Source organism: Phaenicophaeus curvirostris, chromosome 14 (genome assembly GCF_032191515.1).
Source record: "Phaenicophaeus curvirostris isolate KB17595 chromosome 14, BPBGC_Pcur_1.0, whole genome shotgun sequence".
Lineage (NCBI taxonomy): Eukaryota > Metazoa > Chordata > Aves > Cuculiformes > Cuculidae > Phaenicophaeus > Phaenicophaeus curvirostris.
The window spans coordinates 12,652,198-12,677,469 of NC_091405.1; the positions used below are offsets into that span (position 1 = coordinate 12,652,198).

At 41.7% G+C, this 25,272-nt stretch overlaps 1 protein-coding gene and 1 non-coding gene across 11 annotated transcripts in view; both read right to left on the minus strand.

The window, feature by feature from the left end:
* The window catches only part of CNOT1 (CCR4-NOT transcription complex subunit 1), a 54,278-nt gene that overhangs the window by 26,058 nt on the left and 2,948 nt on the right, over positions 1-25,272 (minus strand). For 4 of the 10 annotated variants that reach the window (XM_069868201.1, XM_069868195.1, XM_069868199.1 and 1 more), the window contains exons 2-20: positions 22,299-22,576; positions 19,036-19,143; positions 18,235-18,333; positions 17,642-17,710; positions 17,489-17,543; positions 16,842-17,045; positions 15,400-15,568; positions 13,245-13,371; positions 12,832-12,942; positions 11,451-11,621; positions 10,933-11,060; positions 9,862-10,102; positions 8,252-8,371; positions 7,039-7,161; positions 6,655-6,806; positions 3,360-3,510; positions 1,829-2,030; positions 1,289-1,435; positions 40-164 (exon numbers count right to left, since the gene is read on the minus strand). In XM_069868201.1, coding sequence (XP_069724302.1) covers positions 40-164; positions 1,289-1,435; positions 1,829-2,030; positions 3,360-3,510; positions 6,655-6,806; positions 7,039-7,161; positions 8,252-8,371; positions 9,862-10,102; positions 10,933-11,060; positions 11,451-11,621; positions 12,832-12,942; positions 13,245-13,371; positions 15,400-15,568; positions 16,842-17,045; positions 17,489-17,543; positions 17,642-17,710; positions 18,235-18,333; positions 19,036-19,143; positions 22,299-22,400 — 2,604 coding nt within the window. In that variant the 5' untranslated portion in view covers positions 22,401-22,576. The remainder of the gene's footprint in view (positions 1-39; positions 165-1,288; positions 1,436-1,828; positions 2,031-3,359; positions 3,511-6,654; positions 6,807-7,038; positions 7,162-8,251; positions 8,372-9,861; positions 10,103-10,932; positions 11,061-11,450; positions 11,622-12,831; positions 12,943-13,244; positions 13,372-15,399; positions 15,569-16,841; positions 17,046-17,488; positions 17,544-17,641; positions 17,711-18,234; positions 18,334-19,035; positions 19,144-22,298; positions 22,577-25,272) is intronic. The other 6 variants (XM_069868204.1, XM_069868198.1, XM_069868202.1 and 3 more) reach the window with 3 other exon arrangements.
* LOC138726828 (small nucleolar RNA SNORA50) lies at positions 2,894-3,040 on the minus strand. Its single transcript, XR_011338485.1, has one exon. It is a non-coding gene; the product is annotated as a small nucleolar RNA SNORA50 (small nucleolar RNA).

Below are 25,272 nucleotides of genomic sequence, written 5' to 3' on the forward strand. Positions count from 1 at the left end.
CAAGTCTCTAGGCAGGTGATGCTACAGGGGGGAACTCACCTCATCTACAGACATGGTTGGATGTGGTGGATGGTTGTAAATTCGCTGGAAGTAGCTGTTTGCCTCATCATCTATTTCTTTGCTAAAGTGCTGGTTAGCCTCTGGCCACACCTGAGATAAGTCAGCTGTTAAAAAAGGGAACAGGTATCACACTGAGAACAGCTTCGGGCAGTCAGGATGTCACCTAGTTCTTTTTAACTCTTCCATCAATATATACTGAGCCCACTAGTTCTCCTGAAAAGCAGGATATTTAACCTTTCTAGCAGACAGGAACTGTTATTTAAAAATCTGTTTGTAATACACTGTATTTTTTCAACAGAACTGAATCCTAAGATAGAACTAACCTCACATGATTGTGTTCCTAGAAACCATTGCACCCTAACCTAACCTCGACTGATCCCCAAACTAAATGAATGCAAACTGGACTCGAATAAAGCATGCTACACAACACTAACATGCAGACAAACTTTCACACCAGCCAGCAAGCTTCAAGCAAGCTTATACTGAATCCTCAATCCAAAAATATAAGCCAACGATCACCACAGCCACCTCCACTGTACTCCTGTAGAGACAGGTAACTCTGCTTTTATGGTGGAACTATCAAAGGAGACAGACATGCAATAATAGCAATGTGTAAAGTTTAGCATGTGGCTAAACTTCCTAAAGGCAACGTTTGAATACTTAAATGTTTCAATTGTGCACATACGTCAGAGGCACAGAAGAGTTAAGGAGAATGGCTCAGTGTTAGGAATCAAATTATTCCTTCCAAAACACACATTTCCACCAGCTTGTATTCATCTTCTTTCTTTCCAATGTTGCAGTCTAATTCACTGCTTCACCTGCCAAGTTCTCTGCTGCAACAGGACCTTACCTGGGAAGCTTTCTACAAAACAAAGCCTTGCTACAAAACAAACCCACCCTTTTACTGGACACATACAATTCTCTGTAAAGAGCAGGACAACACTTCTGTTCTAAACACAGCATCACAAAAAAAAGACACAAACATTGTCCATGCAAATCCACAATGTTGTATTTTTACACTAACAAGTTTTTTTAACCCCCCCTCCCCCACGCTACTTGGCAAACTTTTAGTACACAAGTGTAGAAGCACCTTTTTCAGACTAAAGGCATAATACCAGAGCCACATTTCTAACATTTACCACCTGCAGAGCCAAGCCTCCCCAGAAGGAAATGCAGATTAACTGCAGACCAGTCACACTTCACAGTCACAGACAACACTACCACTTACAAGGTTTCATCTTACTCTGCTGGAATGTAGGCTGGTTCAGTCCAGATGTGCTCAGCTTCCTTTGCACGAATGGGTCGTTGTTCACCGCAGGGAGGCCCAGGGCTCCAGTTCCTATGCCAGTCAGGCTACCCGTAGTAAGACCACCTACTGAAAAGCAGACAGCTGGTCATCTCAGTTGCACCCTTCACAGTACACAATTACCACTCCCAGCACTTGCCACTTCCAAGAACTCAGAGCTCTAGACCCTCATAACTGTCCAACATGAAGCAGGTTTATCTCAAGAAATTCCTCACCTGTGTCCCCACCTACAACAATGCTGCTGAAAATCTGTCAACACACTCACCCTCTTGACTCCCCACCTTTTCACCTGTTGCAGTTGCAACCTGAAGTGTTGCTTCAGTAGTGACCTAGGAGTGAGGACTGCGCAATTCCCTCCCATGTGACACAAAGCTCTTTGTCCAGTATTTCCAACCATAGCAACGACAGTGCCTTAGCTCCAGGGTGTCAAAAATACAAAGCACTCCACCCGGATAGCAGTACCTGGAAGCTGTGAAGAGAGTCCTCCGATGCCGCTGAAACCTGTTGTCTGGTTTTGGGTGGAAAGAGGTGGGAATGCTTTTGCGGGTGACTGAGGAGTACTGAATGCAGAGCCCAAGTTAGGAGGGAAGCCTTGCATGCTCTGGGTATGAGGAGCAGCTGAGCCACCCAAACTAAGAGATGCCATTCCTGCAAGTGAGTCAATCTGCATGAAGAAAGGAAGAGTGTACACAGACGTTCATAAGCCAAAATCAAGCTGCCTTTTGCCAGGTGTTATATAACAGGAGCTACATATACAAATGTTCCTACAGTTTTTCTGCATGGTTGCTTTAAATTCTGAAATCATCCAGATCAACCCAAAAGATCAGTTTATCTACAAAATGCAATTTTATTTGCTTCTACATCTCCATAAAACCCTATTCTATCAGAGGTTTTGCAGAAAGACACATTGTTCCATAGTCTCTAGCCAAGTGCAACATAACAGTAAATCTTTGTAAATAGTGGTGTGTAATTTCTATACTAGAGTTACCTCAGACCTCACACCAAGACTTATAAAGGCTATTTCATATCAAGCTTTCAGAATGCTTTTGACTGTCTGAATGATCCCGTTAAGACCACTCTTCACAGCTAAATACCTGAATGTAGTCTTCACCAAGAAAGAATAAAGACATGAGTGATGAGTAGGACAGAAGGCACACCACCAGCTAACAAAGCAATAAATTAAGAGCTCCTGACTAGGAACAGAAAAAAACTGTAACCTCCCAAAAAGATAGCATGGCTACAGATTAACAGCTGCTCTATTTGTCCACATCACTTATCAACAGCAAGTTGCAATACCTTTGGTATATTTGATGAGCAAATTCAATACAGTAATAATTCACATAGCAACCATTCTCTGTATTTAGTTTCCATAATCTACTGATGCTTCAGAATTCTTACATGCCTAACTGCCACTATTTCATGTGAAGGTTTTTATCATTTTAAAATCTGCCACTGAATGCAACTGCTAGAAGCAAAACCTGTCTGTAATGTGTTGCTCCCAGAGGAGGAAGGGATGATGAGTGGCAGGGAGTAACCTCATTTTTAAAAAGGTAATTCAGTTGAGAGCTGAAGAGCTCCAGTTAAAACAAGTCCTTACACTCTAGCAGCAGATGAGTGCTGTTACTTGGCCCGTGAAGCTACAAACAAGACTCATCAGGTTCAAAGGCAGTGCTTCATTCTCAAAAGTCTTAGCAAATTTTAGCACTTAAACACCCCTCACCATTACTTTAAATAAATCAAATCTCTATCCCTCTTCAGTGCTCCCAGTCCACTACACCTCAGTTACTTCTTAAAGATATTTGTGAAGTGAGACGTTTCTGTACTACAACCCTCAGGTGTTATTCTGTAGTTAGAAATTATCTAAATGTGAAAACGCAAAAACTAAGAGAGCCAGATGATGTTTCACCCAGTCTTCCCGAAAAAGCGCAAGCAGTGCAGCAGGGTTAATGCTAAACCAACACCACTTTCTAAAAAAGCAGGCCATTACATCTACCTGAACAGGAGAGATGGCATCCAAGCTGCTAGCACTGGGTGGGCGTCCTTTCGGCATGACGCCAGGTGGTGGCTGTCTAGCCTTGTTCATGACATTACTGCAGTTGGCTACCATGGTGAGAATCGTCTCTGACAGCTCCTGAGAAACACTCCTAGAACAGAGAAATAGAACAGTGAGCCACATAATATTAATGAACCAGGGGGGCCCCTAATATACTTGTATTCCTACAGAAATTTGGGTCTCATTTCAGAAGCAGAAGTTGCAAATGAAACCCAGCAGAAGCTCCATTTTGTTATTTGCAAAAGTTGCATTAGAGCTTGGCCCAAGAGAAGTAACTACCTACAAAGTGAAAATTATGAACTGTAGTTCCAAAGTTCCATCTCCAATAGTATATTCATTCATTTTCCAGAATTCAAATGCTGCTTTACAGTGACTTACACAAAGCTGGGTTATCTACCTACACGACTCCAACAGCCCTTGGAAAAAGAGATGATCTATAACTCCCTTTGCCTGTTGTTGTCACATTATGGGCTACGTACAACTCAGCCTCTGAAATACACAACAACTGATGCTATGACTCCTTGTTCAAATCCACGACTCAAGGCTTCCTGTCGCCAGACTGCCCATTCTGAATCTCTTTATCAAAAGGTGTCCCCATAGGAGGAGACAGAACATGACTAGAGCTTAGGCTACACAAAGACAAAAAAAAAGGACGAGGGCTAAACACCACTGCCTGACTCATTAAAATGAATCTGTCTATAAATTGAAAGACACGCTGCGTGCATTAAGATTTAACCAAAATAGAGCAAACCTAACCATTCAAGGTGATAACAAACAAAAACCGACAGAAAACTCAAAACTTGTGCAGTGACTTCATGTCTAACTGACAGCAATCTGTATCTTCTTCCTAAGTATCCTGTGTCCAACTGCCAGCTTCTCAGGCTGGAAAGCAAGCTAGCTTTGCTCTTTGCTGCTGACATAACCACAAACATACTAACACAACACTAACATTTCCCTTTTGGAAAATACAGCCAATTATTTACAGCTTTTCTGAACTTCAGTGCTATCTTTTTGGAGAGGACAGCTAAATTAACAGACTCTTTCCTGTACCGGAAGCAAGGGAAGGCCTTTTCACACCCCTGGGCACAGGTGGCCAGAAGCCTCTTCCTTTCTTGAAGCAGGGATTAAGAAAAAATGACCATTCCCCACACAGACACATACACACGCTCAGCCGGTGCTGGACACAGCTGCCTGGAGGGGTGCTGTTGCCCCTCTCCACTGGCTGCAGCTCCCAGAAGGGAGGACTTCTCAGCTTGTTATCAAATCACAACCTTGGTCAGCCTATGGTGCCTGCAGCCACCCTGATTTCATTTTAAATATACTGAGCAATAACAGGAACCTTTATTTCTTTTTGAAGCCTCACACCTACACAGTGCCACAACTGCAGTGCTCATCAGTGATAAACAAGCTGCACCAAAATAAAGAGTCTCAAAATGTGTAGGGTCCCAGTGGCTAGTAAAAGCGTCTCCCCAGACACAAAACAGGAGATGAAATAACTACAGCCTAATATAAAAAGCAAGCTCCTAAATCAACAGATTTAGGAGATGGCAGACTTGAGCCAGTGAAGTGGAACTACCCTCCCAGATGTATTTAATATTTACTGTGATTTTAATCTTCCAGTCTTCACAACGCTTGCTTCCATTTGTGACTGAAACCTGAGCTAAATCAAAGCAATTGCTTCATGAAAGAAATCTAAGCATTTTCTTTTTAAAGCTCAAAGAGAATAAGGAATGGAAAATGACTGCAAGTAGGTCACATTCTTGCATAAAAGGGAATACAAGTAGCTATAAAAAGAAACCAAAAGCTCTGAGAATTGTGCCAGCAGAGGACTAGTAGCTTTTGGAATTACTTGAATAAATACAACTTGGTAACACATTAAGATTCAGAACACAGTGACACTGGATGCAAATCAAGCCTATAGTTAACCATCAAGCCTCTAAAATCTGCACAGACAGTGGCATACAAAATAATGACTGTAAATTAATATGTGAACTACAGCCTCAGAAGATGCACTTGAGTTGAAAAATAACAGCCATCTTTTCAGTCTAAGAGCTGTGCTAGAGTATTACATTTCAGACAGTATTTCAATAGTATTTTGAAGTTTAACTGCACAGGTCCCAGGAGAAACCTTTCTTCTTACAATTACCTCCAAGGTACCCTTCCGGTTCAAGCACCCATCATGATAATTCTGTGTTGATAATTATTTCATAGTGTTGACATGAGAGCCAGGAATCACATTGGTTATCGTTAAAGATATGCAGCTTCCCCTCAGGCAAAGGACAAAATACAACCCTTAGATCAGGGAGCATGCACTTGGATGTGCCAGCCTCTTCTAGCGTTAAAATTTAACTGCAAAACCAGCACCATCTCCAGCTTTCAGTCTCTGGCTCATGTATCACACTATGCTACCCTAATTAACTGAAGTATTGCTTGCAGCTAAACATCATCTTGACCTGACGATATCAAAAAGTGACACCACAGGTTTTACAACATTCAGTCATTTTTACTAAATGTTAATGCCATATTTTAAAATGGATTTGTCAAAGTTCAGTTTCCATTAGTCTTTCTGAAGTCCACTCCTCCCTCTAGTAGATAAACACAGCTCTCCAGGACCCACACTTTTACCTTCTGGACTATAGCTTAACAATCTGATCTGCAAACAAGCTTGGAATCTTTGAATACTCTTTGAATACTCCGAGGCTGTCAGTACTTCAGAAAAAGACAACAGAAGTTACACATGCCTAGTTTCAGTCTCAATTACATCACAGCCACAACTTTTCTCATACAAGAAAGGATTGCATTAGCCCTTTTGGCTGGGTAATAACCACAGACATAGGCATTTGCTTAACAGAGTCGCAAAATCCTTTATACAGTCACTATTTTCCAAGATGCTGTTCCATTCTGTAGTTATGGCCAGTATTCCTTTTTGTCCAAACCACAGCCCTGTACCTAGTCAGAAATAAGCCATGATCTGACCAACCAGCTATCTCCCAGTTACCAAGATCCCCTTGCCCATCTGACTATAAAAACAAGAACACAATCTCAATCTCTTATGACCTAGCCCATACCAAAAGTTTCAGCACAAAATTAAACATACTACTGAATCTATCCATGCAAGCTCACGTACACTCAAAAAACCCAGTTCTTCATGTGAAATTCCAAATTGGCTGTGATCACGTGCAGCAAACAAGCTGCAAGCAGATTACACGTTCAGCGTAAGCAATACCATCCTTACCCAGCACAAGCTTGCAGACACGCCAACATAGTCGCCAAGGTTTCTGGAGGAAGCTGAGCACTTTTGGGTTGATCTTTTTCAGGAGCAAGGCCACCCAGGATAGACGGACATCTTCTCTTTAAGAAAGTCATACAGGCCTGGATGAAGGGCTCCTGAGGAAAAAATGTTATCTTAATCTCTAAAACCACACCCAAGCTGTTATTTCAAACTTGGCAATTGCACCGTAGAAAGAATTGCACTAAGCTCTTATAGTTCAGTGAAAACATTGAACTACCAGGCAATGGACACTTTTCACAACTTTAAATCTACTTATAAAATTGTTACAAGTGACCTAAGTGAGTCACTGACAAGAGTGCAGAAATAAAAAGAAAAGTCCTGCTTTACCCCATGCTCCCGAATTTTATCTGTGAGCCATTTGTCAAGTTTGAGGTATTCCCGTCGAGAGGCAAGTGCAGCAAGGTCAATAACAAAGGCAAATGGAGTACCATTTAGCAGCATTGACAAGGCCTAAAGAAAAAAAATCAGAAAACTACTAGTGAAGACACAAGGATATCCCTCCTTTCTTCTCTTTCTAATCCCCACATGCTTTTTTTAGTAAAGGAGTCTTGCTATCACATGCTGCTCTGCTTTCTTTGTCAACAAAAAGGTTGGCACTATCAGCTTCACCTACTTATAGCTCGCTCACGAGACAAATAAGAGCTCTCCTTAGAAAGCATGACTCTACCCTCTTTGAGGCGACCTTGTGCTTAAATTCCTCTATATAAAAGCGCACCAGCAAGCGGCTAAGAGTTACCAAGCTGATATTTCAACAAAATTCACCAGTAAAGCCTCATGTCTCCCTGCAAACAGACCTCAACCGCTTCAGAGTCACTTTGAACACATCTGCTCTAAGTGTTCAGAGATGAACACAGTAACTGCTACAACAAAACTGACACAAAGCAGCAGTTGGTGCTCTTAAACTTTAGACACACAGTTATTTCGCAGCTGGCTTTAGGAAGTAACAAAGGCCTCCAAGAAGTCAGTTGCAGCTTCCAGTCTCTTTTGTGAACGTGTAAACAGCTGAAAAGTAGTAGTATCTTAAGAAATCTCCATTCCGTTAAGCTTAGCAGTACCCCATTTCCACAAACATCTGAAGGATATTTTCTACATTCCCATTTCAATAGTCTTTGAGGTTAAAACAGTTGAAACTCTTCCTGGATTTACAATACATTCACACAGCAAGCAGTTCTATTACACCGCTTCAAGTTATTTGTCAGCTAAGCCATGACAACCAGCTCTACTGCAAACACCAAGTAACATGTCTTGAGTTCACAACTAGACAAGCCAGGAAGCATACCACAACTCAGCTGAAGAGCACTTAAGTCACGCAAACATAGGCTGGTTTGGGATGTTTTAGTTTGTTTCATTGGTTTTAATTATTCTTATATATTTTTAAAGATGAGTACAGCAGCATCAACTGAATTCAGACGCGCTTAAACAAAGTACTCCTAACTAAGTTAGTTAAGCACCTAAATTACGCTCTGGTTTTGTTAAAAAATGAGCAAGTCTGAGTAAGATAACAGACAGAAAAATAGCAGCAGTGTTTTGCAAAACTCACCTTCAAGTCTTGTGCCACATCCAGAATCCGTGACAGTTTTGCCTGGTCATATTGCTCCCCTCTCATGTACCATTCTGCCATTGCATGCATGATAAGCTGACGAATCGAAGGAGACTGACCCTGAGGAGAATTACATTAAGATTGTACTTGCTGCCTCTAGAGAAAGGATCAACTATGTGAACATTAAGTGGGATATTTTACCTCTAAAGCTTAACATGCAAACGGAAGTTCTGAAGCTGAAGAGAAAGTAAATTTCTGACTTGGGAAATAAGAAACTACTTCAGAGGTACAACTAAGGCACACAGAATGACTACAAATAATGACTACACTTCCATCTCTTTCCTACCACTGTACAGATCTAATTCCTCTCAACTGCAGAGAAACTGCTTTTGGAGTATGCAAATCATTTACAAAATGTTATGCCTGACATGCTGCCCTGAAGTGAGAATCACAATGTCACCTCTAAATGAAAAAGAGCATCTGGCTCTTTGCTCACACAGTAGCAAACTACAACAAATCTAAGATTTCAATGGCAATAAGGGTTTTCATCAAGGTTCCTTCACCCAGGCAAGTAGAACATTAAGTTGTGGAGGGCACTATGTCACATGGCATCATTTTGTTCTGAAGCCTACCCTGCAGAAAAACTGCATGTTCTGCCATTTCAAGATTTTATGCAGGAAGCCACATCACCTTTATCCTACTCCCCATTCTTCAATTTAAAATACTTCTGTCAGGAAAAATATAAACCACTCAGCCAGCAAACAGCTGTACTTTCACACTGAATGCGGACCAAGACTTGAGAGGTCAAGCTATCATCAGCTCCACCTTATTTAAACAGAGCAAGAGGTTTCCTGATACAGATTCTCTCCCATGCCAGAGGTTTCCTCTGCATCAAGTTCCTTCTGATTCCCGTTTGCTTAACTACCACTGGATGCAGTGGTGAAGGCCACACCAGAAAGCAAATCCATAAAAGTCTACCTGTTTGCCCATTAAGAGCACAGGATGCGCATACATAGTTACCCCGTCTCTACATGGAAGCCTCAGAGGTCAGTAGCCAGTCCTAAGTTTACAGAAAACACCTCAGGCTCCAAGTTTATGAGTTTATTTATACTGAAAATAGCCTCCCATTTTTTAGCAAGTACAAAAGAGATTATTTTGGTTTAAATCTCCTCACCTCTTATTGCTTTAAGTTTCTACACTTAAAATGTGTGAGGTTGTGAGTTGAGGAGGGTGTTGCTGCAGTAAGGTTTTTAGTATTTTGTTTTGTTTAAAAAAAAAAAATCAAATCTTGGGTACACTGAGAAGTTAAAAAAAAAAAAAAAAAAAGAGACTCAAACTTAAATTTGGCCTCTCCATTTTTCCAGAAATATTTTCTCAGTGAATGGGTTTTTTTTTCTGAATACATTTTGCTAAAGAAAATCAAGTCACAATTTTGCTTCAAGACAGGGAGGAGTATTGGTTTATGACCTAGGTAATTTAAAACCCAAGAGGAAAATCATCAGAGGTTTATGCAAAGTAATACAAGTATTGTTGCTTTAACCATTCAACCCAGTTAACAAGTGTTCTCTTACGTGAACAAACTACAGGCCTGCTCCAGGGAAAATACTTACCTGTCCATGCCACGCATAGTGCAAAATGATGGCAGAGTTGGGATGGTTGCCAAGGAAAATCGGCATGAGTGTGGAGATGAGTTCATGGCGCAAGGTATGCCAGGACGTGTTGATCTGTAGTAAGGCCAATACCAACATATCTGGGCAATGCTTGATAGGAAAACTGAAGAGCTGCTTAACCTGCTCATACTGTCCCACTTCCGCCAGTCGTAACAGAGATTCAATCAAATCCAGGCTCTTCCTAACAAAAGGAAAAAACAAATAGGCAAGCCCACCACAACAGTTACACAGAAGTTAGTTTACACGATCCTGGATTCAAGTATTTCGTAGAAACAACTGTAAGACAATATAAAGTAATGCTCATTGCAAAGAACATTCTTAAAACGATGAAAAAAAATCACTTGTTTTTAATGAACCTATTTAAGTTCTTATTCTGTTGGAGAAGAGGGAGAATTGAAAACTGGTGTTGGAAAAAAAACCCAACTCAACTTCAGGTGGGTCACTTGGATAAACTTGACTTGAAACACACTTCCAGAAACAGAATATGCTGGTTTGCTACACCTCAGAGTTCCCCGCTGTGAAACATAGTGAAGATATTCTACTTATTTTGTCTGCTGTTCAGACAAGAAACCTCTGCCATCTTCTCCCACTTTAGTCATAATTCCCCATTCTCTCACTCCCTATTTTGGGCCATACAACAGAAATAGAGGCAAATATCTTCACTGAAATCAGCTACATAACCATCAAAAAAAGCAGGAGGCGAAAGGTCAGCTCAGAAAGTCAAACCAGTCAGTTTTGTGCAATAAAAGCAACAGCTTTATGAATTTAGTATTTAAATACAAGTAGAGCAAGTTTCTCTAATGTCATCCTGGGAAAGTTCAGATATAACTGAAGGACATTGGAAGTTCTGATAATATAGGAACTTTCACCAGTCAAACATGGAACAAATACTAATGACTGATCTATTTGGGATGTACACACGTGTAAAATAAGTCTGGTTGCACAAAGACAGATCACACAAGTAATCTTACTCTAACTCTAGGTATGAAAAGCAGCTGAGAGCAGGTTTACCATGTGGCAATTTCTCGATTGTCATCCTCTGGTGGTGCTTTCAGGATGTCTGTGGCAACAGTATGACAAGGGTAGTCAGCAAAACAGAAGATGTCAGGATTTATGAGGGAATGTTGAATGAAGGAGAGCTGGAAAAGACATCAAAAAATATAGCAAATAATTTAGAGCGCAGAAATGAGCTTTGCAGACAAGCACAAGCCTTTTCATGTAATCAGGTAAAAACTCAGAGCACAGCCATGCAGTAAGAGTTCTACACTCAGCTGCATTACACATCAGAACTCTGCTAAAACTGAAGGTGGGGTCACGAGGGTAGCAAATGGCCATCTCCTCCCAGTCAATGCAGACACTGTTCAGTCAACAGACTGCACTTCAGTAATGTACCCGAGACCTACAAACTCATCGGCCAAGATCTCAAGTGTGGCTTGTCTAAAAAGCCACGTTACTAATCCACTGCCATTAAGAAACTGAGGAACTTCAAAAGTTTTGTACAGATACAGTAGAAATGTTGGTGAACCTACCTGGCCCTCTGCGTGCTTCCAAGGTCTGTATATGGCATTAACTGGAAAAACTTCCATGCCCAGCCCTCTCTGGATGCCAAACACTACAATATGCAGGCCCTTGCTGTCACGAATCTGAAATCCTGGATGGTCCAATTCATAGGTTACTACTTTGAAGTCCAGACTAGGATTCTGCAACCAGAAGAACAAAAGAGTCGTCAGCCTTGAGCATTAGAATCTCCAGTACTGTCATGCAAGAACTCTTCTTCATCAGTATTTTATCCAGCTTAACATCCACCTGACCACCTTTTTTAGTTGAAAACAAGATTTTGTGTTCTGTTTAAAAAAGAGCAGAATTTGGACAGCTCTCAGAACTTGATGCAAGTTCACATCTGAAACTACCCTGTGAGAGTGCACTTCCCTCAGCATTACAGGCAGTACCTGTCTACTCTTCCTAACGTTTCGTTAACAAGTCTTCAAAATAAACCTCAAACAAACCACAACACAGCTTTTTTCTTAGCATGATCACTTCTTTTCTGGAAGTCCGAATGCCCTCCAATAAGAGGCAGAAGGGTCTGACCCTCTGGCAAACAAAACTTGCTTTTCCTTCTGAAGAATGTAGGGTGCAAGTACTTGCAAAGCATCCATAAGATTTTCAGCAATAAGAGTGAAAACATAAGGATGCTTGGAGGATGCTCCATAAGGAGCTGAGAGGAAACTATGGCCCTTGTGGAACACAGGCCACTCCTTTCAGAGACAGGTGAGCACAAAAGACAAAGCTAGTTGTATGTTCCAAGGTTTAGAAAAACAAAACAGTGACTCCTGAACAGATTAGAAGGAACATGGAGGGGGGAATCACTCAATATACAATAAGCAAAGGAAATGGTACTCATGTTCCACTGTGTTAGTTACAAAATTTGCTGCTTATGATGTGGCAGAAAAACATTCCTGTTTCTGAAGTGTTAGCATACACAAGAAGCATTTAAAATTTTGAAATGAGAAGCTGCAAAAATATTTTGTTTTGTTTTCATCATCAATGCCTACAGTGAGAGGCTTTTCATAACAAGGTGTCTGACGCATAAAACTTTCCACTGTCAGAAATAAGTCCTTCAAACATAAAACCCCTCAGGGAATACATGCTGGAGTACATAAGAGCAGTGTGGAATAATCAAGCTGCACCCAAGTCAGTCATTCAGGCAGATTTTATGCCCTGCAATTCCTCAAAATATTCTTGTTCAGGAGGCAAAAAGGCACCCATCATTGAAATGCAGGAGCACAATTACATTAATGAGATTCAAAGCCACTGAGGCTGCTAGGAGCTTATAAAGCTTTATATTCACACCAAGACCTGCCTTTCCTTCAGCTATTCTGCAGAAAGGACCAAGATCCTCACAGAACTTACCAGCTCCTTAAGAACGTCGATTAAGACCTCCACGTTCCAGGTATGAGCTTGTGCTCCATCACTTTTATCTTTCCCATCACTCCAAATCCCACTGCCAGGAGCCGAAATAGACTGCAAGTTAAATACACTCAATCAAATGCCAGTTAAAAATAAAGCGGTCTGAAAAACACCTGGCTACAGAACTCCCCACACTGCAAAGGAAAGCAGAAGTCCAGACCAGTAACACCACCAGTTGTATACTTCTGAGAATCTTTTGTTCAAGAACGTGTTACAAGCATTTATGGCAGAGCAGCTAGAAGCAGAAGTGCTAACTAACAAATGCAATTCTGAAACTACTTGAGGCTTGAGCATTTTAACTCCTCTTTTTCTGCTAATTTAAGTATATATAACTCCCACCCCGGCAGGCCACTCACTTGTAATGGAATACCATCCGTCAACCCCGAATGAGTCCGAGCCATCATCCCCAATACCCTGGCAACCTGGGCCGCTGTGACTTCCCGAACACCAAACTGCACGATTATGTTGCGACATTCTTCAACACTAAGATGCAACAAAACAGAGAGATCTTAATACAAAAGCAGGTTTCACTGTGGCATAACACAAGACAGATCAAAACAAGACCTGTGAGCACAGCTGGGACAGCACACAGACTGCTGGGAGGAGCTAACCGCAGACTGTAAAATATGACCATTCATTCCACTTGTTATGTTAGTCAAATGATCCAACACAACAGAACTCCAGGACAAGCAGGAAGACAAATTCAGTAGGAAGCCTGGGCAATTATTTCCATGAAACATACATGCCGTGTATTCAGTTCAAAGCTAGGTCTACTTAGGTGACAGCGAGAGATGTTTCACAGGCTACACTCTTGCAAACTAGAAGCACAGGGCAGCTTTAACACTGTTTTCTGATAAAAGCGCTTCCATGTATTGACCTGTGATACAGAGCTTCAAAGGCTGAAGTTTTCTATTAGCTAAAAGTGAAACAAAGGCTCTGAGAAGGCCCGTTTCGAAGTGACACACACTGTTCAAAAGGTAAGCTGTGCAGGTATGCCTTTAGCCTGATGCAAGCCGTGGCGTTTCTGGTCAGAGGTCACTAGCAAAAACCATCAGGGAGCCTAAAGAGCAAACAATGAGCACGTGCTTAAGTTCCAGTTTTAGGACTGAAGGCCTTCCTTGAAATTTCTTTCACTTCGTGAACACTTCATAGTTAGGTCAACAAGATTCATACAGCATCACTATAGATCAAAAAAATAGTTTTATTAACAGGCATGTGCTAACAAAGGAATCACTTTTCAATAACTTTCAGCACATTTACATTGTGTTTCCCTACTTCACTGTTTAAACAGAAACTTATGTTAGCGTCTTTGAGACTTGATCACCTCCCCCAAAGCAATCAATGGTCTCTCAAAATACAGAATCATCTACTTCTGTTAGCTTACTCTTCTCAAGTGAACTTTCATTTAGAAAAATTGTTAGGTTTATACTGAGGGCTAAGACCAACGCCCCCTTCAAACCAGCCACGCATTTGCAGGCTCCCATTATCACTACCAGTAGCAGAGCACTACCCTAAATCCTTAAAAACTGCATTCAAAACTGAGCTGGATTTGTGAAGTCAGCAGATACACAGCAGGAAACAAACCTTTAACAAATTCAACTCTTAAACAGAAAGATTCTGACTTATGCCTAGCTTCTACTTTTCTAGTAACTGTTCCAATTCACACCTATATGAACAAATAGCACACAGGATGCAGTATTTGTGCCAGGTGCTATAAAGCAAGGATCTTTAGTCCTCCTCAGACCACTCCTGTGAAACCACACATGGCTTTCACACGGCTCCTGCAAGCCACATTCACAGCCTCCCATCTAGCATTCCAGACTAGGGGCAGAGAGCAAAAACATGGGACAGTACTGAAGATGTGGGTAATATATGTCTACAAATATACACACAGATCCAGGGCGAGATTAAGACAGCTGTATTTTTACAAAAATAAGTCTACACAAGCCAAGACTGATGCAGCTGTCAAGATACAACAGCAATTCACTATCACAATTAGATTGCACAGCTCCAAATCTAAATTATACTGTGTACCACACTGATCAGAACCAACACAAAGAGCTGCTGCGGGTCAGCTCTCGAAGCGCAACTACCACTTTCAGTTCTTCTGTCATCTCTTTCATGTGGGCAGTAAGCTAACAGAGTCTGTTGCAAGAGCAAAAGTTCTTCCAAAGATCTAGTAGGATTTAGTTGGGATTTATGCCCATCTAGCCAGTTTATTTTTACTTACAAAAAAATGCGTAAAGGTCCAATTCTTATAAAACCTTGATAAGGAATTTGAATCGCTTTACCTAACATTTCTTACCATAGCGAAGTCCCACACAATTTCAAGAGACACGCTATATGCATTAGAACAAAGCAAAATATAAAGTAGGAACCAAATGATCTTGTAGTACTAGAATAAGTAGAACATCATTACATATTTGAGGTGTTCATTGTCCTTTGCCCTAAGAAACAAGAAAGAAAAATATCACCACCCAAAATGCTTGAAAGTTACACTTTCCAACAAACCTTGTACAAAAGCCATAACCAACTTCTTGCATGAAATCTGCCAGAGAACTCTCCATCATTGTTTTTGCTATGCCTCCAGAATCAGGCAGGATCCTGTCCATTAGAATGTCCCGTTTTTCAGGGTATAGAAGTGGTGCAAGCACCACAGGGCAGCGCTCCTGGGGAAAATCTAAAGGCAAGAGTAACAAAAAAAGCATCAAAGAAACAGAACACCAATTACATGCAAGTTACTACTCAACATAGCTTGAGTGCTGCGCTGGAGTTGCCCTGCTGCTGCAGAAGTCAAGAGGGCACTCATGCAGCATTCCTCCTTCTCACCTCCAAGCTCCATACTGGCACTGGGATATTGTTAAAGAACAAGAATGTAGCATAGTGTAGGTCCACTGCAGCTGCCCAAAGGACCAGGAGCTGTGCTGGTTTTTAAGTTTATAACTAGATCGTCACTAGCAGCAGCCATCCAAAAAGAAAAAAACCAAAAAAACCCAGAGCAGAAAACAATACAGCAGTAAAGCAAAAGCCTCCCCACCAAACCAGGAATTATTAGGAAACAAAGGGGCTGTCACTGAGTCCAAGAAGTTTAGCAAATCTAGACCAGGCACTTTGGTGTGGCTCTCAGTGGAAAGCAGCAAGGACACTTTACGGGCAGGCCTTCCTGAGGCAGCACTACCTTTAGCAGGACGCATAATGTCTCCATACCCTTTGGGGCCATTCAGAGAGGAGTTCTCTATTTCCCAAAGCAAAGAGAGGAGAAGGAGGGGAATTACAAAAGCCAACACACTAATCCTCATTAAAGCAAGTAGGAACTAAGAAGTGGCACTTAAATGCCTTCCTCTAGGTCTGTACAGACCCAAGAAGTAGGGCAAGTTAAATTCAGCTGGCTTGAAGTTCAAATCCTCCTTATTCTAATGGATTTCCAGCAAACACTGTTGTTTTGGAAAGGAAAAAACTACCACATTGATAACACCCCCTGCCATCACACAAGGACCACGGTAACTTCTGGGAAATGAACCAGAGTTTTATTCAAAGCCAGTTCCCTTACTGTGCTGGTGTCCTCTCATAGTTCTGTACCCACTATAAACAACCCAGTGTTAAAATCCACCTATTAAAAATGTTAATGTATGTTCCTTACACTCTAAGGAGTTCAAGTTTAACTACAGAGTACTGAGTTTCTTTAGTTAAATCCACAAATACTATCCTGCACAAGCAAACAGGCTTGAATACCCCCTGGTTATCACAACGTACATTTCAAAACAAACATGAGACCATGCTACCGCTCACTGAAGAAGGGGACTTTACTGCCAGATGCCAGAGCAGTGGTATCCTTCTGTGAGTTTCGAGTTAGGAAAGTTTACCGAGTTCTACCTCACCAACCTCCCCACTGGCTCAGTCTGCACTGACAGTAAGGTACAAAAACTCAAAGTCTGCATGAACGCCACACTTACCTCTACGTAATGTTTTGAGGAAAGCGTCAATCTGTTCCTGTCCTACCCCAAAGGCTCCCTTCTGCCCAAAAAGGAGATGGGAAAGGAGAAGGTGCAGGACCTCTATTGAAATATCTTGGAAGCCACCTTCTTGATTTCCACTGACGTCCGCGTCAATGTAAGAACGTAAAAGATCCGGGAGTTTCTGTTTGATAAACTGGGCAGCTTTTGAAAACAAAAAAAAAGAGGCTAGAGTCAAAACCTGATCTTTCTTTTTAATATGAAGAGTCTTTTTAGATAGGTACCATTCTCTTAATACAAGTTTGTTTACTACAAGCCACGACAGTTCAGATTTAAATAGAAGTCTCATAATCCACACCTCGGCACTCAAATATTAATGAACAACCAGAAGGTAAGATAACACAATGCAGATAATTCATTACCTAGCAACTCATTAATGGAAGGGACCTTCAACATCACTTAAGCCAAGATGACTGTGCTATCTATTGCCTCTCCCAAAATGGTGTTAAGACTTCAATAGTGCTACAGACTGCTAGGTCGTGCATGAGTCAGGTCATGCTGGTGCACAACTATTCCACGTAGAAAGCCCACTGGTTATAAAGAAAAAAAAGGTGCCCCTGTTGCAGTACTCCAGAAGCCTCACTTACCAAAGCCTCGTAGATCTGAGCTGGAAGAGTTCAGTAAGGCAAGACCAAAAATCACCTAGAAACAAGAACAAACATTACAGTGAGGGGACATCATCCTTTCTGACAGGCTTAGTTAAAAACATAAAAATATTTTTGAAATACATGTTCACCTACCTCTTGAACTTTACTTAATTTGAGGACTTTACTCAATTGGGCAAATAAATGGGGTGAAGGCTTTAGACTCTGAAACAGATAAGAAGAATTAAATGGAAGCTGTTATGTGATTAGTCTCATCTGTAACACTGCAGGCTATCTATAGTCCACTTGCAGATCCGAAATATTAGTAACTATTCTGCTATAGGTTAACACAAAGCTTATACAGCTAAGCAAAGCATCTTTGTAACTACTTCTGGATGCGTCTAGACTAAAAGATTCTGCTGCATACCCGACTCTTTTGTTACTAAACCTCCACTACCATAGCTCTCATAATAAAAGAAACAGGAGCACTGATGAGTTAATTTGGTTCTGGCTGCCACAAACAAGTCATTAAGTACTAACATTTGATTAAGCTTTAAAATTAGTCTGCAGTTATTCTAAGTGATTGAATAACTTGCTCAGCTTAACAACAACAAAAAAACCTACTGCTGGACAGGCTCATTTTTTGAAGACTTTAATACAACCAATCTTAGCCATAACAAACCCAAGGAAAAACACAAGGGGAAGCCAGCAAGTTCTGACACAGGATCCCCTTTGAGGAGCATACAAACCTTCTGATAGTGCAACGGATTGTCAATGGCGTAGGACAACGTAGAGATAAAGTTTGGTTTTGTAATCAGCAATGCACACTCCTGGATCAGAAATTGAGTCTGAAAAATACAAGGTAACTTGAATGCATGTAAAATTTTGTAATGGGAAAATAAAACAAAACTGCTTCTGTTCGCTGTGCACAGTAAACTAAAAGAAGATAAGATGTTCAAGTCTTTTAAGTCCCCAAACTTTCACTAACATTAACTACCTTCATTTCATTCAAGTTTTCTTCAGGTTTGGGTTTGTTTTTCCTTTAAGACTGAGAAAGTGATCAAATATTCTCCATCGTGTGCAACATTTTATTTACTGTAAGCATCCTCACACATGGCAACAGTCAATCTAAGGATATTCGCTTCCTGTTTATGAGCTAAAAAGTCTGTGGCAAAGGATGCTTTGCATAAGGATGAAAACATTCCTGAGAAGAGACATAGCGAGCACCAGAAATGCCAGTTTGTGGATTTGGACACAGTTTTAAAAAACAAAGAAAGGCTCTCAAAATGGAGCCCTGCATATGGCAGGAAGAGCAATCGTACTGAAGCTCTCTGTTTTTCCTGATCTGGGGACTGTAAGAGTCAGATATCAACAACTTATCTCCTGACTTAAGGACTGGCAAAGGATGCTTGCAACTGTAAGGCCATAAATCAGTAAAAAAGTTTGCTTGAAGGTACTACTTCAAACCTGCCTCTGTGCTTAAAGGGGACCAAATCCTACTGCAGTTTTGCAACACAGAGAACCTCAGTTTGCCTCGGCAAGAACTTTACCTGATGGAAATCTTTGCCACTGCTTTTACCATCGCCACTGAAATCCACGTGCGAGAATAGACAGCGTAGTAAATGCCTGTCTGCCTCGGGACCGTGCCTATTCACAATCTGGAAAAAAAAAGTCCCAAGACCAGCTTGGTATCAAACAGTCATTACAGAGCAAGATCTGGGTGCAGTATCATGGATACAGCAGTACTCCTAGTGCATGAGTCATCTACAGTTCTAACAAAACTGCCAAGAATGTTTCTTTTTAATCAGTAAAAACCCCCAAGTCATTAAACTATTTGCAACTAAAAAGTAAAATCCAAGAGATAAAGAATCTAGTCACAAGTCACTGACACAGACGCCATGCATTTCAAGGGTAGTATTCTTAAAAAGCTGAGTAAAAAGAGATTTTTCCAGTCACCTAGAGGATTATTTCAAGCTTCTCTACCAACAAAGCAGCTCAGAATCCACACAGTGCCATGGTCTCACTTTTCCCCCCACTTCTTCCCACAGCTACAGTGCCTAACCCACACGAGCACAGCCTTAGGACAGCTACCACCTCTGTGCTATGACTACGTAGCAGGAGTTCATCCCAGAGACAAGCCATCATACAGCACCTTCACTGATCTTGCTGGCAAATTCTACCCTGTCTCCTGCTTATAACTGCCTTGGCTGCCATTATGCCAGTGTCTTTTAAGACATAAAGGGAATACTAGACAGGAATTGTTTCCTGCCATCTAAACAAAAAAGTTCATCTCAAACTTGCTCAAGAGCAAGCTTTAAAACCAAAACCCACATGCTGAACACCTGCAGATGTGACTTTTTAGCAAGTCTTTCCCCTGTCATTAGAGCTCATTCAAGGGAATTCTATACCTCTGTCAGAAGCAGGTGACACGTGCCTGCTGATCTGCAACACCTACCAACCTAGGGCAGCCACCGCCCCCCCGGATTAGGTAGGAAGATGTTCAGATTGGTGCAAAAGGCAGCAAAACTGAATTGGCAGCAAGTTCTACTAGTTAGCTCAGGCTTCAGGAAATGGGCTATCCCAATTCCACACATATATCTAGATGTGGTATCAAGACTGGCATGAAGCTGGATCAAACTCCTAGGGAGCTATCCGGTGCCACGACCAAGATGAATTCTACAAAGTGGGATGTGGGAGAAAAATTTTATGTGCTAGAGCCATTGAAACAACCTCTCCTGCTTTGGACTTAAATTACTTCCTTGCATAAAAGTAACTTCACAAGGTTACTAAATAAAAAATTTAACAAATGAGAAACAGGGGAAAAGAAGGCTAAAAGCTCAGTGCAGCACCTTTCAACTCTAACTACTTTCACATAAAACGGGGAAAAAGAATTGCTTGTTTTCCTATAGAAAGAGCTGAAAGAAACGGTCACACTGTCAGCCTTCATGCTTGCTTACAAGCCACTGTACCCAACCATACATTTTTTTTCTTTTCTTAAGCCAGGAGGGTGGCCAAGTCCTGGCACAGGCTACCCAGAGAGGTGGCAGGGTCTCCATCCACAGAAATACTCAAAAGCTGTCCTGGCATATTCCTGGGAAACCAGCTTTGGGTGAATCTGTTTAAGCAGGAGGCTGGACCTGATGAGCTCCAGAGGTCCATTCCAACATCCACCAGTCTGTGACTCAGGATGAAGTTCAACTCATCCATGTTGATATCCGGATTTATTATGTAGAGACAAGATTTATTATGTGGATTAGCTCCTCAAGCTTTGCTTCAGTGATAGTTGTGAGGACTGGATTTAAATGCAAGTCATTTGGTCAGATGTGACAAAACAGCTCCAAGCATGGCTTTCCACACACAGTGTATGCTTAGGTATAAACTTTGTAAACCCGAGTGAGCTATCCCAAAAATTTACACAGAATACTGTACTGTGGGACCAAGATAGGTAAACATGCACATATCATCTCTTCAACTATCTATGGGAAAAGGATACCAGCAGCCACAAAAGCAAAATAATACCAGAAGTCTAAAAAAGACAAAGGATCATGAAGATTAGGAAGTTAGTCTTGAAATCAGAGATCTGTCTTATAACCAAACATGCACAAACGAGTCATTTCCACAGACCAGTTTCCAGTCTCTCATCACAGTGAGTCAGTCCCGGACGATTGCCCTGAGGGATAAGTAACAATCTGTCCCTATTTTAGAGATCAATATTCCAACTGAATGGCAGATCAGCCATATCCTACCCTCAAACAAAGAAATGTTTACTATACTTTACATAAACGTTTGCGACAGACCTGCAAGTGACACCTCAGCCACACCTGGCTGCAAAAATCACCCGGTGAATCCCCATCTCGGTGATTGAGAGGACAGCAGGATCTCAGATGAGGCCCTGCAAGTACTGAACTTGCAAAAACGTAGAAATATTACAAAACTTACAAGAGATGTATTCCATTTCATGGCTTATGAGATCACTAAAATCACCCCCCTCTCACCTCAAGTTACACAATGCACTTTTAAAGTCAACCTTCACCAGGAACTCTGTCTGCCTAAGCCCTCTGGCTTCCTAATCTGATTCAAATCACTGCAGGACTGCACTAGGGCAAGAAAACAAAAAAAGTGAACTGACCCAGCTCTCTCCTGGGAATCGAACTAAACCAGTTTCTAAAACTGGCTCAGTAACATTCACTTCCTCCTCAGCACTCCTCAGTCCATGCTGCTAGTCAGAGCTATTTTTCAAAGAGTCACTTAAACCAGAATTCTTGCTCAGACCTTAGATATCTCGGTTTCTATCTCCTGCTACTCTGCCTGCCTTCCCTGCACACCCAGGGCCAAGAAAGCCCACTTGGCTTCACCACAGAACCACTTTGAACAAGATGAGGATATAAAACTTCCCTCCAATGTAAGTGAAAGCATTCAGATGAAAGGAACCAGTACCCCATGCTCTCAGCGCAACAATATTGCACAGAACACCTGTATGTTCTCCCTCTTCCTTTTCCAAACCAACAGTGTCCTATGGAATGTCCCAACTTTGAAATATGTGACCTGACAGAGTTTGGAAAGCTTTGCACACCACACTCTAAGAGCAGCAGTTAATCCTAATAGTCAACTACTGCACTGCATGTCCTGACAGATGAAGCCAACACGAATTTCCCAGAGACATGAGGTGCGGTTCTCAGTACAGCAGAAAACAGTACACAGTAACACACGTGAGAGGTCTGCAGAGTACAACTCAAACGGGAAGAGAAATTCCATTTGACGCTCCCATTTCTTCTTCCCCAAGTTTCCTTTGGAGCATCCTTCGTTTACTTACATGCTGTATTTCCTGCTGGCTGGCTCGGTAGTTTTTCTTGGTTAAATTGTCCACCAGGTAGCTGATTTGAGACAAGGCCAGCGAGAGCGAGTCAAGATTCATTGCTGGTTGGGGCGGAAGCAGGCGGCCGAGCCCGGCGCAAAATCACCATTATTCCCCTTTAGTCACCTCAGAGACAGGTTAATTTTTTTTCCCCCAGTTAGCCTGTTATCTGGTTCTGTGTTACTTTCTTCAGCTCTTCTTTCTCAGTTGTCTTCCTCCGTTCTGAAACATGGCACCTGAAAGACAATACTGCATTAGACACAAGTTCTGTACTATCTTCTCAGCTACATTCTAGGCACTGCTGTTATTTTATCATGGAAACAGTCAATTTAAAATAAGTCCTTGAGGTTTTTTTATCTTTAATAAACCTTTAAGCTGTTTGTATGGTATTAAAAGTAGTTAACGGTTTCTCTGCATTTTCTACTTCCACCAGAACACTACAGGGTATAAAATTAAACCCTAGGAGAATTCAGCATTATGCCTTGACCCTTTTTCTTTTGTATTTTTGCTAACAAGCTAGCTTGGCAAACAATAAAAATAGAAAGTTTAACAAAGAAATTGATAATACAGGTGCATTCAATAGCTTAACTTACATAAATCATTTGACATAACTATATCCACAAGGAAAAAGTAGTACTATTACGTTCTCACAACATAAGCTTAGTTTTCACACTATCCAATCACCTTTATTCATTCCTGCACTTTGCCAGTCTGAAAGAGCTAGCAAACAGCTCAGTCAGAAGAATGACTAACTACCCTTTCAGCACTTTGAGAAAGAAGAAAACAAGATGGATAATGAATTAGATACCACAAAGCAACAATCAGAGGTTAGAATCATTCAAAGCATCGATCACAAGTTTATACCAAAACCATGCGCTTTTTAGCCATCTCTGTGATATTTTGCCTCACTACCACGAAAGCAGCACCGCACCCTCCGCACCAGCACAAGTAATTGTGAATGAGCAGCACACACAGAGGACTGCAATAAACTCACCCCGACATTTGGCTGTACTGAAACAGCTTTCCAGTGAGCGACAACAGTGGGTCTCGCCAACTTAATAAATTTCTATGACAACACAAAACCTGGCACTTGACACCTCGTCTGTTAAATTACAGATTGCCAGTGGGATAAAACTGCATCCCAAAGCAAGTCCTGCACAGCCAGCAGTGTGCGGAGGCTCAAGGGAGGCCGTGTGCTGCCACGAAGTACTGTCATTTATCAGAGGTGGAACCAGGCAGGAGAGCTCCTGCTGTGGAGCGCCACTTGATCAAAACACAAAGGTCACTGGGGTGTGCGCCAGGAACCTCAAGACTACTTTTCCAGAACAAAAACTATTGCCTTACTGTCCTGGCTGGATGGGCAGATCCAACAGCACAAAATTTCTGCCTCAGCACCACAATGAATGGCGTAGGCAATGTGCTCACCTGGCATGTCCAGTGCCTGGGGCAAATCCACGCAGCAGAGAAGCTGTCCTGCTGCAGAGATGGAACAGGAACAGACAGAGGTGAGCCAAAAACACTGTGCTGCCTAGAAACCCCCACTTTATACAAAATGTTTCACTTAGACTTGGAACTACAGCTTATTTAACATGTGCCTGCAGTTTAAAACAGGCAGGAGCAGCAAATCCTATGGCACTGAAGATCGTTCTGCTCTTTGGTAAAACTTATTAGATTAAATACCAATGTGGGTGAACTCTGTAAGGAATGTCAAATCATCAGCTACACACACACAAAAACTTATATCGCACAGAAATTATTTCCAAGCAGTAATATTGAAAGCATTCTACAACGACAAAGCAATTTTGCTCTGAAAGAATTTCAGTGCATGTTTCAGATGGCAGTAAGAAGAATTTATAGACAACTTCCACTTTTCTGCACACCTGACAAGCTGCAATTCGTGCCCTTTATATACAGGTTAAAAAGCCCACTGACTGTGAAACAACTCTGTAGGAAAAGGAAAGCCATAGAAGTCAACAGTATTACCCAGAAGCACAATACCTGACTTTTTTTAAAGCAACTCTATTTCTCTTTTGGAAAAATCCAGAACATGTCCTAGGCTTGGCAAGTACCTGTTCTCCAAGACGATCCGACTGGCAAGGTTTAACATACTGGACTGTACAAAGCTTCTAAAAGCCATCTGTTAAAAAACAGGCAGGCAGATGACCATGGCACAGCATTTGCACCTACCAGAGCCAGGAGCTCACACGGGCATCCAGACCCTATCCAAGCTCTAGACTTGAACAGCCAGCCCCTAGAGCTCAGGAGCTGCTTGAACTCCATGAAGAAGCCACAACTCCAGCTCTGTCATTTTTAAGGAGTAACAGAAATATCAGTGTGCCTTTGAGGCCCCTAGGAGAAAAACTGACATCTCTCCAGGTATGGTTCCACAGATAGATACAAACAGCACAACAATTTCACCTTCTCCACCTCAAAATCACACTTTTATAGGTAGTGGAACTCCTGAGCTGGGCTCTAGTGAATCCGACAATCCCTTCTGCCACAGAGTGGACTACCATCTCAATATGCTTTAACTACACAGAAGCACAAGCTTCACCACAGTCTAATGGTAAAACCTGGCAGTGCCACTGGAAAGCTCAAGCTGGAGTTAATATAGGATTGACGGTGCCAAGGAGGCCAAACAAGAGCCTGAGCAGGCATCACAACACAAGGAAAGAACGCAATAGCTGAAGGAAGCAGCTTCGTATTCATGTTCTCAATGCACAATCTGCACAGAATGTATCTTGATATGCAGAAAAAAACCTGATGGCTCTCACAAACACGAGACTAACAGCATTTTGGAGTTTCCAGCAGGACATAAGGACCACACTAATTCAGGAAGTCCTGCCCAGGAAGCAGAAGTGCACAGGTACTTCCCTGGCCACACAGTGCCGGGGAACAAATCAATTTCTACACCCCTTATTAAGAAAGCTAT